The following is a 16562-nucleotide window of genomic DNA, read 5'->3' on the forward strand; positions in this document are numbered from 1 at the left end:
ATATTCTAAAGTTTTTTCGTATAAGAATATAATTAAATAAAGATTTAGTTAAAATTTTTATATGTATAATATATGTCATTTTTAAATTATTACCTAATATTTTTTTATTTTTCAATAAAGTACTAAAAAAAATTTCAATTTTATTTTATTAGTATCAAATCATCTTAAAGATAATACACAACTTAAATTTTAAATATGAAAAATTTAATTCAGTCTTAAATAAAATAATAATATAAAAAAATTCCAAATATGCATGAAAATTAAAGTCATTTCATTATCAAAAGAAGATATTTTTGTTTCTTTTCTCTAGTATGCAAAGTAATACCATATTTTCCTTTACAATGTGAAATATTCAGAACTTTTCGTCTTAGTAATAAAAAAATATTTAAATAATATAATTCAAAAATTATTTAGACAAAAATTATAATTTAATATAGATATTTTGTGTCACACTACAGAGGATGTCATGTTTGATGTCAAAACAATGTTGCATAGGATAGATTTAACTATGTCAAGTCGATCCAAAAACGATTTCAAAATATTAAAATGAAAAAAAAAGTGAAAAATGAGTTTGAAAGAAACTAATTTCTCACCTTAAATGAAATTTGTTATTTGTGTAAATAATTTTTGAATTATATTATTTAAATAATTTTTTGTTTATTGGGGGGGAAATTCGAAATATTCATCCCATCATGTTTTTCTTCTTTTGAGGGTGAAGTCATTTTCTATCCTCATTCTCATTCCACAAATAAATAATCACGCCACAGCCTTTCATCATTTCAAATTTCATCCAGCCTCTGGCATGGAATGGGATACAGCTTCTGCTTGGGGGTCTCTATCGTAGTAACCAGTGACTCCATCAGCAATAATAGTGAACCATTATACTATCGATGATACGCTGTCACTAATTAGTGATTAAGAAATTAAGAGAAATTAGTATTTAATGTTTAAATTATATATATATTTTTTAAAAAAATCATGATGCGGAATTTTTTTTTCTTTCATCTTTCAATAAAAATATTTTTATTTTAAAACTTTATCCTGTTCTTGGACCCAACAATCCCGTTATACCATATCATGTCCCGTGTTGCCTCCCCCACTTGCCACCAAAAATATATTCCCTGCAAAACAAACAATTATTTAGTATCACACCACCAAGCATAAAAAACAACCCAAATAGTTAAATCATACTAAAATAAAGTGATACATATGGTATACGTATCTGTATCTCACCAAGTAAACAAATACAGGGACAACATAATAGTGAAAAATTCGGAAAAAACACACACCAAATACAAGGCAAAGTTGACGAACGGATACGACGGAAAAGTTTATGACAAACGTCACGTCACGACGCGACGAGGAGGAAAAAACTTCAAAAAGAGAAAACGAAAAATATAGAACTGAAAAAAATTGAACGAAAATTTTGAGGATTAGTTGATTCTTTTTAAATTTTAATCAAAATCGTTTTCCATAAAATTAGGTCCAGAAGCTCCAAGAATGGCCATCAATGGCTGCAACTGAATAATATAAGTTCTGTATTATATACACACAGACACACGCAAACACAGAGACGAAACACACAATCAGTTTTCGCTTGGATTTCGAAACCGTCCGCGCATCCGTTAGATCTCAAATCAAAGGTCCTCTGCCTTGGACATAACGGAGAGCCTGCTAGGCCTCGGGTGAAAGTCCCCTCGCCTTCTCTGCTGGTGCGAGGAAGGTCGAATCAACGCGGCGAGAGCTCGCTTCACGAGATCTCCCTCGACGCCGCGAATTCTCACGAGCGAGTTCGTCATCGCGGATCTGCGCGCGTTGAGGCGGTGCGGCGAGTACGGCGCCGGCGCCGGCGCGTGGCTCTTCTTGTGGAGGCTGCAGCGGAACGAGCCAGGATGCGTCGTAGGCGAGCACATGCAGGTCCGCTTCTGCTGGTGGTGGTGCGGACCACCGCTCTGCCTCGACACGCCGGTTCGAGGCGCCACAGAGATGGACCGGTTCGGAGAGACGGAGCGGTCGAGGGAGAAGCGGACGGAGGGAGCGGAGGAACCGCAGAGGTTGACACGTGTCGGAGAGGAAGAGCGGTGAAAGAAGGTGGAGGAGCGAGAAGTGAAGCTGGAGGTGGAAGAGGCGAAAGCTGAGGAATAAGATGAAGATGATGGAGAGTAAGAGTGAAAGTGAGAGTTGCAGAACCTAGGGGTGGAGGAAAGGGATCCAATTACTGCACTTCTTGATTTTCTTGAAGCTGCCGCCATTTTTTCTCTTTGGAGAAAAATCTCTATGGAAGAGAGAAGGAGGGGAAAGAAGGGTTTTTTTTTTTTCTTTCTTTCTTTTTTCCCTAAAGGCCGGGTTCGGCTCTTTGGTTTGGCAAACCTAGCTTTACTCGAGCTATGTATATATAGAATTTTGAAACACTTGGCTATGGAGTGTAGGCAAAGATTGGCGATATTTTCTAGTTGGGGGGTATTTACTTTGTGGAATTGTAATTGGTGGCCCCTTGATTCTTCTTTTTGCTATTAGCCTCTCTAATTGCAAATACTTTTTCTATACACAGTCATTAATTGAGATTAGTGCTGAAAAAATTAAGGCAATTCAGAAACAAGTAAATTTGGTTTGAAAATCCATTCCTATAATTAAAAAGAGGTAAACAAGTGTATTTGAGAAGTAATTAGTGATTACCTTATGATAACAAAATTGTATTGGTTAAAATAGAAAATTAGTAATAGTTTGAAATTTGAATAAAAAGAAAAAGGAGTAGTGTTTAATATTAAGGATAGGGCAGGGATTGAATAGAAAAAGTGAAAAGATGGAGGAGGGCGTTGAGCGTGAGCCCTCAGAATTGCGATGCAACGGCTTTCAGTTTCACAAAGCTGTGGGCTGCACATAACATAATAATAAAAAAGGACAAAATAATATAAGAACCGTTTTGATTCCACTGACACCTTTTTACAGACTTCCCCTCCTCTATCCCTGTCTCTCTGCCACGTCTCATCACTTAATCCACTCCCACTTTTACATCACCAAACTACCCTTCTCCCTTCTTCAAATTTTCTTTTTTGGCTGGGAAAAAACGCATTTCTTCATTTTTTTTATTATCAACCACTGTTAACTGCAAAAAAAAAAAAAAAGAACTACTATCAATTTTATAACTTGGTAGTAAAATATAATTTGGGCTTTGGCCCCGCCTCAATAAAACAACACATTTAATATTAATTTATAAAATGAATATATCAAACATTATATTAAATAACATTTTGACATGTTTAATTTTTTAACAAATACTTTTGAGAGAGATTGATATTCGAGCTTAACTTCTATATGGGTCAAATAGTACAAAAATTATCATTAATATAAACTAACGCGTTTGTTTGAATGGAAATAAGATTACTTTCCTTAAATCAAATTTTAAATTTGAATATACATGGATGAAATAAATATAGTATAGTTTAAAATGGAAACATCAACTATTTTACTCTTAATATTTTATGTACTATTAAGGTGAAAATTTTTATGGTTTCAATTAATTAGAAATCATTATTAGTACTGTAATTTTAAAAAATAATTATATGAAAATTAACAAAATTTTAACAACATTATTATTTATAATTGAAAGAAAATATAAAAATCTTTTACATTAGTGGATACACTATATACTTCTTTTTAAATACCTGTAAATGGTAAAAATCCATTTGTACATCATTATTTTTTATTTTATTTTTCAAAGATAGTTAGTAAAGTGTTTTTTAGGAGGTGTTTACCGTGCTTTTATTTTCTATTTCTATTCTTTAATCATAAAATTGTCACCTTGTTTTTAGTTTATTTCTTATTTTTAAAGATTTGTACATGAAACATTAAAAACAATTTATTTTATGTTTTTTTTATAATTCTTTTAAAATAGCAAACAAATTGAAAATAATGTGAGAATTTTGTAATTAATTTGTAAAGACAGGAAATAAGAACACAAGTAAACACCCGTTTATTTCTTTGATAATAAGTTCCTGAGATTGTTAGTGACATTTGGCGGTTGAAAGAGTTAGGACTTCCAATTTTGCGTGGTTGGCCACGTGCGTTGCAAATTAAATCGCTTAGCTGATTGTTTTGCCAAATTTTGTTTCTCTTTGTCAGATGATTGTATTTTCTTTCATTTTATTCCTTCCTTTGTTGTAACCTCCCTAATCGAGGAAAACCATGTTTAGTTCTCTCAAGTAGTTTAATTGATTCTGGGTTTGAGAATCTTGCCCAACTCATTCAGAAGAAGAAAAAAAAAACTTTTTTTTGTCTAGACTTGCCATAAATCTATAGTAAATAAACCTTTCTAATCATTTGAGTAACATGTTGATATTTTTGAAAATGAATGGTATTTTTTTTAGTTCGAGATACAGTATTTCAGATTGCTATTCTTTCTTAGCTTGTCGTTAGCTAATTTGTTTTTGTTTTCTCTTAACTGACCATATACTCCTAACATGAATGGTTTTAATTAAGATGACAAGGCCTTGGCACTAAAATTGCATATGGTCTTAATTAGGACAATTCTTCACAAGATGTACAACATGTTATTATTTATCAAAGGAATATCAACATGTTACCTAAACCACACGGTATAACCATATTCTTATATTAACACTTTTTTTTTTTTTCTCAGTCAAGCAAAAGAATAATACTAAAACAGGCACAAGGGGTACCTGAACCACAGTACACTGATCAAAGACACAGTGACATAAAAGTTAAAACACGTCTAAGCCCAAATGGCTAAGAACCCCAAATCTTGAGCAACCCTCCTCATATTCTCTACACTTGTTCACAAAGCATATAAATATAATTGTTAGCTCCTACCATAACCCATCAACACTGTGCATCTCTACTACCAGAATTAGTTGGAACTTGTTGATAACTATCCCCAACTTTCGGGCTTGTGAAGCACCATCCTCAGCGCAGAAGACCAATCCCGAAAAGAGATCATGGGTATCATCGACACACTTGTTTTCTATATTGTTTTGTTTGTCGTCGATTAAAACTGAGAAAATGTATCGTCTTTTCTTCAGCGTAATTATATTTCACTTTTATAATATAATTTAACGATTAAATATATATTTTTTGCCCATTAATTAATCTACTTTAATAATAGAACATTACGCGTAAGGAGCAAAACTTTTTCGTTAACGGAATTAAAACTAATAAAGGAGAGGAAAGCACTCCAGTTAAAGATATTACGTAGATACTTCAATTCCTATAAATCTATATCAATAACTTGATGTTCTATTGTGAGAAAATGTCTATTTTCTACTTGGCCCTCTTGTTGGGAGTTTTCAATTTTGGATTGAATTGAACTTACAAGAAATAATGAAGCTAACCAGAATATATATTGATGTTTGAACCATTCTTAGCACTGAAACCAAACTAGGACCCTCCTTAGGCAAAGGCAAACCTCCACCACTAAAAAAGGGGCTTGATAAAGTAGACACACATGGGTCATGGGGACTCTTATTTAAGAAATTTGAATATCACTTTGCAAATTGCTCAAATATATGTTGGTGTTGGTTTGGGGGAGAAAGGATTCAGTGATTCACATCAAGCCTAGCCAGCTGCAATGATATGATATGACACCGAAAGTTTTCTTCTAGTCATGTTGTGCCCTCTAGCTATTTTTCATTTTGGAAGATTCTCAATTAAAAAACAAAAAAATAGAGGCTAAAAACAAAAAACGACACGTAGTACCTAGGAGAATGGGAAGACTTAATATTGGACTATTGAGGCCTTCATGGGGATGGCTATGCCCTTCATTGCAGTCGTCGCATTATGCCATTATGATTTATGAGCAAACAAAATATAAAACTAGATATAGTTTTAATTAGTTTTGAGTATGACAGAGTCGTGAAGCAAAACCTTACAAAATTGTGGTCTCCAAACCAAAAAAACGTGTCTTACGTGGATGATTTATGGGATACTAGTAGAAATTATCTATACGTTTTCCATCATCGATTTAAAAGAATTGGCTATTAATTAGTATAAAGGCTGCTACGTGATATATTTGAAGTCTGTAAGTTCATTCATGAACATCAACATGGCATAATTAAGTCTTCCTTAATTAATAATTAATTTATATCTAGATAGGTTTCAAACGAATTTTAAAACATTTTAAAAATATTTAATATAAATTATTAAAATAGTTATTAATTAAGCTTATTTAAATAAATAAATAAAACACTTTACAACTGGCCTAGTAATGGAAGCTCTGGATAATTTATATATACTAGCATAAGATAAAGATAATAGATTCTAATATCAGTGCTGTGATTCTGTATACACACACACAAAAAAAAAAGGTTTATCATTAAGATCGAAAATTACTTTTACATCATTCGTATTCTAACTTGCAAATCCAATAATATCAAGCTTAGCTTCAATGTCGTCATTATGAAAAAATCTGAAGAAACAAGCCACCTAGTTAATATTTTTATATCGACATCTATGTGCTCTTAACGGATAAATTAAATAAATGAAATCTTTTGATACTTATGAAGCACCTTCAATGTAAACAATTTAATTTGTAATAAGTGTTAGCTAGTGTTCAACTTTTAGATAGACATAAAGAGTCAGAAGCATGCAATTGCCAATTAGAAAGGATTAGAAGAAAAACAGAAATGATTATCCTAAAAACAAGGTTTCTAGCAGTAGCACGAGATGTCAGCTATGCTTATCTGAACACGAAGCGTATTATTGATCTACGGCACGTATATGGGCGTGCGTCTCTACAAATACTTGATCTAGTTTTTTATCTTTTGTCTTTTATCAGTACACACCAGGTGGAATGCACTTCAAAATTCAAAATTTCAAATTGACCCCACCAAGCTTTTGCAAATCATTGTTGGTACTAAGTCAAACGTGACCAAGGATTTGGTTGACTACGATTAGAGAGCTACTAGATTAATTAGGATAAGCACTATAAAGCTACACTACAAGATAGAAAAGTAAAGATACGTCATTCATTTCATAATAAAAACATAGTAATTCCTACATTAATATACATAGTAATTTTAGTAAAATATGAAAATAGTTCTCAACAAAAGGTCCAAACTAATAAACTATCAAGGGTCCAACTATTTCTAGTAGTAGTCCTTAAACCAGTATGGCTTTGAAGTGATTCGAATGAGCCTGAAAGTTCTCTAGCATCAGTGGCCCACTAACATTATCCCCCTCTTCATATGGGACCTTGTTCGCAAGGTCCATTGGTGATGACTTAGAGGCATGGATTGTTGAGAGACGTTGGGTGTGGTTTCCAACTGGTGTTAGGTTGTTGTCAACATCGGGGATGGGTTCCAAAGTGGGAACAGGAATCCAACGATGAATGAGGGTGAGCCACTTGGAAAGTTGGCAAATCTAGGTAAGTGGGAACAGGAATCCAACGATGGATGGGTAGTCAAGGGCGTTGGATTTGAATTAGGTGGCACAGATGAAAGAGGAGTTAATGGAGAGAAAGGATCCAAGTTAGATTTGGTACTTGGAGAATGAGGTAACATAACAAAAGAGTTCAATTCAGCTTAACAATTTTAATATCAATATCTGTTTGATTTTAGAGATTCCTCAATTCTACTTGCTATTTATCTAATTATTAATATACAACTCTTGAAAATTTCATGTCCAACAATTCCTCCAATGCTTTCTCAAGCAGTATGGGCTATCAAAGGGAACAAATGAGGCCATGTTTATCACCGAAGCATATCAAACTCTTCACGACAGGGTCCCTACCCTGTTGATCAGGTCCTCAAGGAACTTCAAGGCAGTCTTGGATTTATGATCTATGACAACTTTTGTAACATTTGTAAGTCTCTATTTTCTTGATCTATACATGGCAATTTGTGTGGTTTGGCAATGTATAAATGGTGTCACAAAATTCATAGACAATTATTTCCACACTTGTAAGGGTATGTTAAGAGGATGAATTAACCTTACCTTTTGCTTTGGAAGGTACTTATTTTGTTGGAAAATCACGCAATTGCAGACAAAAAGCTTAGTGTCAGAGTATATGCCAAGCTAGTAAAAAGAGGCAGTCAACCTAGCCAGAGTGGGTTAAAGGCTCAAATGCCCTGTCGTGAGAGTGGAATGGAACTCCTTAAGGAAGGAAGCACAAAGCTCGAAAATCTAAGGAACAAAAAGACGATTATGAAAATAAAGTAAGCCTTCTAACCCTCAAAAAACACTTTGCTTATTTGGATTTGTTTCTACTTTGTGAAGTAATGCCTTCCCCTCCTTTGTGGAAGAAAACTACTGGCGCAATTGGAGTAGGACTTGAGGAACTAGGGAGCTAACCACCATCAAGGAAGCCTCTTCCTAAGAATTCTCTTGACAAAGCATCTGCAACAGTATTGTTAGTGCCAGGTTTGTAAAAAATTTCAAAGTTGTACCTTTGCAATTTGGAAGCCCATTTCTATAGCTATAGGGTCTATATGGTTTGGGATAAAAGGGAATTGAGACTTTTATGGTTAGTATAAATGTGAAAATGGTGATGATCAAGTACTGATGTCATTTCTTGATTGCTTCTTTGACAACATAGAGCTCGCGAACATACGCGAAAGAAGAGTGCATGTATTTGTTTGCTGAAAAAATCTAATAGGTGACCATGCTGAGAAAGAATTGCACTAATGGCCACTGAAGAAGCATCAATTTCCAACTTAAAGACATCCTAAAACAGGAAGAACCAACACTGGCACAATGGTGACTAACTCTTTTCATTTTGTAAAGGCATGTTGTGCCTTTGTAGTCTAAATTAATGGAGAAGTAGATATCAATGTGGTGAGAGGAGTGGTGTGTGTGGCGTAGTGTCAAACAAAATAGGGGTAAAAATCGGTGAGGCCTAAAAATCCCCTGAGAGACGTGTTAGATCGTGGTCGAGTCTTGTTAATGATTGCTTTAAATTTATCCAAATTGGGGGGAAACACCATGATTAGAAATAATGTGCCCCTAATAATGATCCGAATCAGTAACAAAAACACATTTAGAAAATGTTGCATAAAATTGGTTAGAAAGAAGTAAATCAAAAACAATTTTCAAATGAACTAAATGATCAACAAGAGAGTTGCTATAGATATGAATGCCATCAAAGAAAACAAGAACAAACCGTCTTAGATGATGTCAAAGTAGGTCATTCAATGCCTGATTAAAATGAAGAAGGTGCACTAATAAGCCCAAAAGGCATCACTAGAAATTCATAGTGACCATCACAAGTGCGAAAGATTGTCTTGTGTGTATCCTCTGTAGCCACCCGAATCTAATGGTAACCAAAACGGAGGTCAAGTTACTGGATGAATTGGGAAAACGTTCTTCAATGGTAACAACATTTAATGATCTAAAATCAATACAAAAATGCCAAGTACCATTTTTTTAATAGTTGGACCAAAGAGGAGAAAATACTGTGGCTACGGTTGGTAATACCATCTAATAGCATTTCTGTAATAATAAGGGTCATGGCTTCTTTTTGAGAGTGTGGGTAACGGTAGGGTTTGACATTGATAGGTGGGGTATTGGGGAGTAATGGTATGTGATGGTCATAGGGACAATTGGGTGGTAGGCCTTGAGGTTTTGAAAAAAACATGATTATATGTGTGAATAAGGTCTTGAGCGGGTTCAAGTAGGGTGAGAAGAGATTCAGACATATGGGTATTAGGGTCTGAAAAGTTGGGTACAATATGGTCAAATGATAATAAATAGATAGAGGCTATGGATTTTGTATGAAAAAGGTGGAAAAATTAGGCAAATGATGGTGAGGTGGGTCTGTGAAGGTTGTCACCCTGGAGTGTAATGGGAATGGGAAAAAGTTACTTTAGGAACTGTAAAATCAGCTATGAGGGTGCCAAGAGTGCTTAATCATTGCATACCTAAAACAACATCAACCCTTTCAATGGGTAAAAGGTAGAAAAGTATAGTGAAAGCATGACCTTGTTGGTGTATAGGTACTCACAAATTCCTTCACAGTGTAGTTTGTCTCCATTGCTCACCATAACAAAGAATTTCCTAGTTGCAGTAATAGGAAGTTGGAGATAATATGCAATTCTGAGACGCAAAATGTTGTGAGAATTGCTAGAATCTATCAAAACCATGACAGGTCGGCCCTGAATTAAACCATGAAATTTTAAGGTTTTTGGGTATAGGTGCCCTTTTAAAGCTTAGAAGGATAATTGGAAGTGTATGACATTTGAGATATCTGTGGGAGGGTCAGTAGTAGGTGTAGGTTCAGTCAAGGGAACATCATCTAACCCCTCAATGATTAGTAAGTGAAAACGACCTACAACAAACTTGTGTCCTAGTATAAATTTTTCATCTCGATGGAAACATAAACCTTGGGGACTTTTTTCATTCAGTTGGGTGAGAGTAAAATGTTTAGTAAGAAGTTAGGTGGATGAAGAGGAAATGGGTGTGGAGGCAGTGTTTGGGGATTAAGTCAGTTGAGTGGTGTGGGGTGAGGGTGTGTGCTAGTAAGGGTGAAAAGATTTTGATCTGGAGTCCTTAATTTTATATTCAATGAGCTTAACAAGGCCAATAGCTTGAGATATAGAACTAGGCATAAAATAGCAAGCTCTCGTCGAATATCAACATGTAAACCAGATAAGAAACAGTTAAGTAAAACATCAATAGGTAAGCCATAAACCATATTGCACAGTTTCTTAAAGACAGTATGATAATCAAAGACAAAACTTGTTTGACGAAGTTTGAACAACTGAACTTGATGGTTTTCATAAGTCAAAGACCCAAAATGCAACTCCAAAGAGCGAGCGAAGGTGTACCAATTGCCTAACTAATTGCTATGAAACATCCATTTAAACCAACTAAGGGCATCGCTCTTCATGTAAAAAGCAACTAAGGATAGGTGATGCTCAAAAGGGATTTGGTAAAGGGGAAAAAATTGGTCTGCTTGAAATAACCAGTCTAGGGGTTCAAATCCATCAAATGAAGCTAGTTATAGTTAAGGGGGGCGATTTGGGGTAAAGGAAAAAAAGGGATATGGGTTGGTGGTAATGGGAGGTTTTGGTTGTAATGTAAAAGTGGAAAGGGTTGAAGGGCTGAAGGGCTGAAGGGCCTGGGGTAAAAGGAATAGACGTGCCCAGTTGGGGTGGAGGGCGAATAACCGCTAAAAAGGGTTGAGAAATTAAATAAGAGACCATGGAAGATGAAGTATGGGTAATAAGGATGAAACCTGGAGGAATGGGGGTAGATTGGGGTGTTGTTGTGATGCCCATGGTGGTGGAGACAAATCCCTGCATGGTCTGGTTGGGTTTGGAAGAGGAGGTCCTTTGGGAAGTTGGAGCTATGATAGAAAGCATGGCCATGATGGCATCCATGGTTTAAATAACAAACTTATCAGACAAAAGATTGAGGGCATCATCCACAACCTCGGCTAAGGTTTTGGTAGCATGAGGCATGATGGTTATAAAAGCACCAAAGTGTTAGAGCTACTAGGCTAATTAGGGTAAGCATTATAGAGCTACACTATAAGATAGAGAAGTAAATATACTTCATTTATTTCATAATGAAAACATAGCAGTTCCTACATTAATATACAGATCCTTAGATTGGGCAATTTTAGAAAAATATGAAAATTGTTATCAACAAAGGCCCAACTATTTCTGGTAGTAGTCCTTGAGTCAATATGGCTTTCAAGTGATTCGAATGGGCTTGGAGTTCTCTAGCATAGGTGGCCCACTAACAACTATATCAACTAAACAATCATTTTTTTAAATTTAGTTTTTTCATTTTAAAAAATGATTATTTAAAATGTTTGGTTAACCTTTGTTTATTTTTTTTGTCATCTGTCTTAAATATTAATATTAATAATTTAATCAGAATAAATATTATGAACATCCAATTAGAAATCATTAAATTGTTATGTATAATAAAATTATTGACTTTTATAATAATTAGTAAAATTTCTAAAATTACATTCAAGACAGTTGATAGTGTTCGGAACCTATTATCATTAAGGTGAAAACAAATTCTTCATCTAAATATTTTTTGTTTCTGGCAAAAAAGAAAAAAGGTGAGATTAGGCAAAGACCAACAAGGGTTGACATCCCAATTATATTGACACCTTGACCCTTGCTGCACCAAAAATACACTAAATATATTCACTGATAAAAAGGATAGCAATAACACTTTGGAAGGACCAAACCATATCCAAGGAAGACAAGACTAAAGGAACATATAGGAAGGGAGTTCATTCCTATACCTAAGGAGTTCCTGGAAAACAAAAGATGGTGATGAATCTCATCAGGTGACATTGCCTTCACGGTAAATATGAGTGGATCTAAATCTAATATTATTAGTGAAATTTATATACAATGCAACCATCTACTATAAAGATTTCAAGGCACCAAAAAAAGGGTTGGAATAAGCATGAAGAAACAGTTACGAATCTGTTTCCAGCCAAAAAGAAGTCAAGTTGTGATCGGTAGCTATTTTAATTACGAGGATAACAACTAAAACCTCTGCTGTGAAAGCTGTGTTGCTGCCAATCCAACAAAAGTCAAGTTACCATCCTATAAAAAAGGCACCACAACCAACCATACCAGGATATCCTTGTCCCGCACTGTTTGTATTGCATTTGATCCTCCAAATTACCTGTTTAATGCAACCTGATTTGCAAGAGTGATTCTCAACAGAGAAACTCTTGAGGATGCAAAAATCATATGAATATTTAACACAATTGTATATTTAAAATTTGAATTTTAAATTATTATTTAAACTAAAATAATCATGCACTAATCAATTCATTACTTGTTGCTTGACATACATGACATTGTGTTTGGGTGTTGCATGCAGGCCGGGCAATTTAGATGGAAAATCAATTAATCAATTAATCAATTATAATTAATAGTGGAATGTACGTTAGTTTTACACTTTGTTTTTATGCACATCTTGTGCTATTTAATGGAATTTTAGTAGATAACAAAAACACACAAATATAAACAATTTGTGAAAATCATAATCGATTTAATTTTCAGTCACAACGATTATTTTTAGCATCTTGTAATTTTTTATTCTTTTCCTACTCTTTTTTTTCTTCTTATTTCTCTCATGCCAACATTCTTAAGTATATTCTATTTTTCACTTATTTTCATCTATTCTATTTATCTTTTCCCTATTTTTATCCACATTTTTCCTTTCTCTCGTGTCAAAACGTATATGTCATTTAGATTTTGATTATTCTTATATAAATTTTATTTTATAAATAAAAATAATTAAATGTGTTGGTGGGATTGAAATTTTTCAATAAAAGTTGATAAAACAGGACATATACAAGAGGAAATCGACCAAAAAATATCTAACAGAATGTACGTGTTTCGGAGTTAATGTTTATAGGGTTGCTTAATAATCTAAAATCTTGTTGCATACTTGTGCCACTTCCTTTTTCCTTGACTCTCCGTTGATTGTTAATAAATTTCCATACTTTTATAATATATTTTTGTCTCAAATTATTTTTCATATTAAAATATAAAAATATTAATTACTTTTTAAATGATATTTTCAACATACAAATGTATAATAAATATAAAATTGTAGTTGTATAATATAATTCATTAATTGTATTTAATGTATACTAACGGTGGATATGAGTCAATTTCGTCCTTTTAGTAAACTTTGTATTATTTACTTTTTATTTAAACGAATTGAACTGGCGTGTTACTTAAATAGACTTTATTTTTATTTGGTCTATGTCCAGTTCACTTAGCCTTTGGGTTAATGGACTGGTCCACAAGTTGAATATATAACAAAAAAAAATTGAAAATTTCTAAAAATAATTTAAAAAAAAGACAATTGGAACACCCAGAGAATTTTTATAAAAATGATAAAATTGAAAATATCTAACATAATATTAACAAAAAATTATAAGAAAATACGCTTGAATTAATGAAATATTAAAATGTAAAAGAAAAATTATTTACATTATTCAAACATCAAATAAAACATAAAAAAACTCAGTATATTTAACTTTTATTTTAAAAATTATGAATATTAAAATACTAACTAAAAGATCGATATATTCTAATCAAACATCAAGTAATAATTATTCAAATACTTATATAATCAAATAATATCCTTAATCACTAATGTTATATTTTAAAATTTTCTCCTTATTAATGTAAGAAGAGTGTATAATTCTGTTTTTTCATTAACAAAATGATATTGATCTAATAGATAAAAAAATTGTTACATTTACAAATATAATAGTTATAAGTAAATCCCCTTCTAAATTTGCATGATTAAGCATGTCAAAAAGATGTTCCCTGGAGATAGTGTTTCTTAAGTTGGTACCCTAAAAAAGACATTGCCTATTAGGTACTATATTGCTTGCCTTTAGGCTATGATGGATTTCATAGGTTCTGTGCATCTGTTGAACACAAAGAGTGTCCAATTTCCATATCAAACTAGATGCCCAATAATTACTGACACATTCAAAATCATGCCACCGATTCGCCATATATAAGCATATACTTTGGTTCCCAATAGGCCTCGACCTTTCTTGCTATGGTCGACACACGAATCTTACACAATTCCCACTGTCACATCAGGACCCATTTGCTATTGGAATGTTACTTCCATCTTTAATTATAAAGAAAAAATAATTAATTACATTAAATTTATTAAATTTTATACTATTAATTTAATTTTTATTTATTTCTTTAATTAATGTTTAGAAAAAAATAATTAAATAAAAATATTTATAAAAACTTAATACATCTAAAAATTAAAAAATAATCTTATAGAAAGAAACAAATACATTTCTAAAAATAATTTATAATTAAAGACATAATACTAGTATATGTACGTATATTTAAACCTCATGATAGATTATCTCATTACCATGCTCTGGTTAACGAATTCAAGAAACGGTGAAAGTATTGCGATTTGTTAAAAGCGTATTTAAGTTATTACAGTACATGAATTTAAATTTACTGCATTTTTTTGGGGTGTGTTCTTCTTTTGACGTGATTTTTTTGGGTACATTTCTTAACGTGATCAGTAAGAATCAAGTGGAAGCAATAACTATCGAAAGTTCAATACAGAAATTTCAACTATGAACAATTCAACAGTCATCATGGTCAACGCAAGCCATTAAAGGTTCAGGTCCTTTTACTTTTGAAGAGGACGAAAATATCCTTCATTTTGTGCGCAGAAGAAATATCTAGAAGAGAAATTTTAATCATAATAAATTCATACAATTTATTGAAAACATAAAATAATATTAGATCCGACTAATAATTAGTGTGCCTAGAACATCAATTAAAGAATTAAAAAAATATTTATTGCGAAAATCAAAATAAAATATAAAAAATTATGAACAATACAATTTTATACATTTAAATATTTTTTTTATTTTTAATTTCTTAATCAATATCCTAAATACAAATGTTAGCATTTTCCAATAATATTATGGGGGAGGTATTAATAATTGCAGCGTGAATAATAGGTCTCTTTAATTTATCAACAGCTAGATTGATGGAAGGCAAAGACTTTTGAGCAATTCCAATTTCGAATCTTCTTCCAATTGCATTGCTTTCATTTACTTGAAGTTGAAGGTCTTGATCAGTTGCAGTTAGCTGGCTTCAACCCACTCTCCGTATCATTCTTAAGCTTAATTTGTTTTCCAGATATAATAAAAATGGGAGGTTATATATTTTCGTTCTACATTGTACATGAGGTGGTTAACGGGAGTTTTTTTCTTTTCTTTTCTTTTCAAATTGGCCTTTCTTCCACCATGTTGTTATTCAGTACAAAAAGCAAAAACATTAAAATCGGAAAAAAAATAAAATAGCACACACTCTCTCTCTCTTTAGAATTCTTCAAGAAAACAACAACTAACGCTTAGGAATGTTTATAGCAACTACCAACTAGCAATTTGTCATGGTCGGTAACCATCAGTAGCTACTAATGATTTCTGTGCAATGAATATTGTAGTCATCTTATTATCATTTTGACATTCTTTTAAAGAAATGACTTTACCTTTAAAATAAGTGATAAGCCTTTTTTTTATTTAGTTTTAAATGTATCATAATTATTTCCGTGATAATTTCATTTTAGTAATTTTTTGTTTACCTTGATTCTATGAATCATATTATTGGACACAATAACATCTCCACTTGTGTGTGGTACATATTTTTTTTTCTGATCTAAAATATATGATGCTTTAGAAGAAAAAAAATTATTCAAAAATTAATGTTACATTAAATATTTTTTTAATGATACCTTTAATAAATATATAGTAAGAATATTGAATAGGAAGAATAAATGAATAATTAATTAAAAATAAAGAATATATTAAAAATTTATCGAATATTTTTTTAAAATTGAGTAAATTAATTTTATTTCTTAATACTTGTGAAAAAATCTTAAACTTCATATTGAACGGAGGGAGTAATATTCAATAATTGAAAATGAAGCTTGAAAGTTTTTTTGAGATGTGAAATGGTAATAATTGAATCGCATGATCTCCTCTTCAATTAACAAGGATGACACAAGCAAGAATTTTGGAACTTCTGATTCGATCCCATTATTGTTGGAGTTATGTTGCGGCT

General features: G+C 32.5%; 1 protein-coding gene and 1 long non-coding RNA gene across 4 annotated transcripts; one reads left to right on the top strand and one right to left on the bottom strand.

Moving 5' to 3' along the window:
• Positions 1-409: 409 nt before the first annotated feature.
• On the bottom strand, positions 410-2545 carry LOC100781021 (uncharacterized). The gene is made up of 2 exons (XM_003542617.5): positions 1585-2545; positions 410-1121 (listed from the first exon to the last, which is right to left on the bottom strand). The coding sequence occupies exon 1, from the start codon at positions 2250-2252 to the stop codon at positions 1638-1640; it is 615 nt and encodes a 204-aa protein (XP_003542665.1). The 5' UTR covers positions 2253-2545; the 3' UTR covers positions 410-1121; positions 1585-1637.
• A 4422-nt stretch (positions 2546-6967) lies between these two features.
• LOC102660586 (uncharacterized) lies at positions 6968-15758 on the top strand. 3 transcript variants are annotated; one of them, XR_001384148.3, is made up of 5 exons: positions 6968-7507; positions 7667-7816; positions 7963-8168; positions 8256-8373; positions 15479-15758. It is a non-coding gene; the product is annotated as an uncharacterized lncRNA (long non-coding RNA). The 3 variants fall into 3 exon arrangements; XR_417621.3 differs by lacking the exon at positions 15479-15758 and adding an exon at positions 8549-12756; XR_005887868.1 differs by lacking the exon at positions 15479-15758 and having other exon boundaries at positions 8256-12756.
• Positions 15759-16562: the final 804 nt, after the last annotated feature.

The sequence above is a fragment of the Glycine max genome, chromosome 13 (genome assembly GCF_000004515.6).
Source record: "Glycine max cultivar Williams 82 chromosome 13, Glycine_max_v4.0, whole genome shotgun sequence".
In the NCBI taxonomy this organism is placed as follows: Eukaryota; Viridiplantae; Streptophyta; class Magnoliopsida; order Fabales; family Fabaceae; genus Glycine; species Glycine max.

What these genes read in the sequence shown, in the direction of transcription:
- LOC100781021 (XM_003542617.5), bottom strand. Translation starts at nt 2,252, where the DNA reads ATGGCGGCAGCTTCAAGAAAATCAAGAAGTGCAGTAATTGGATCCCTT.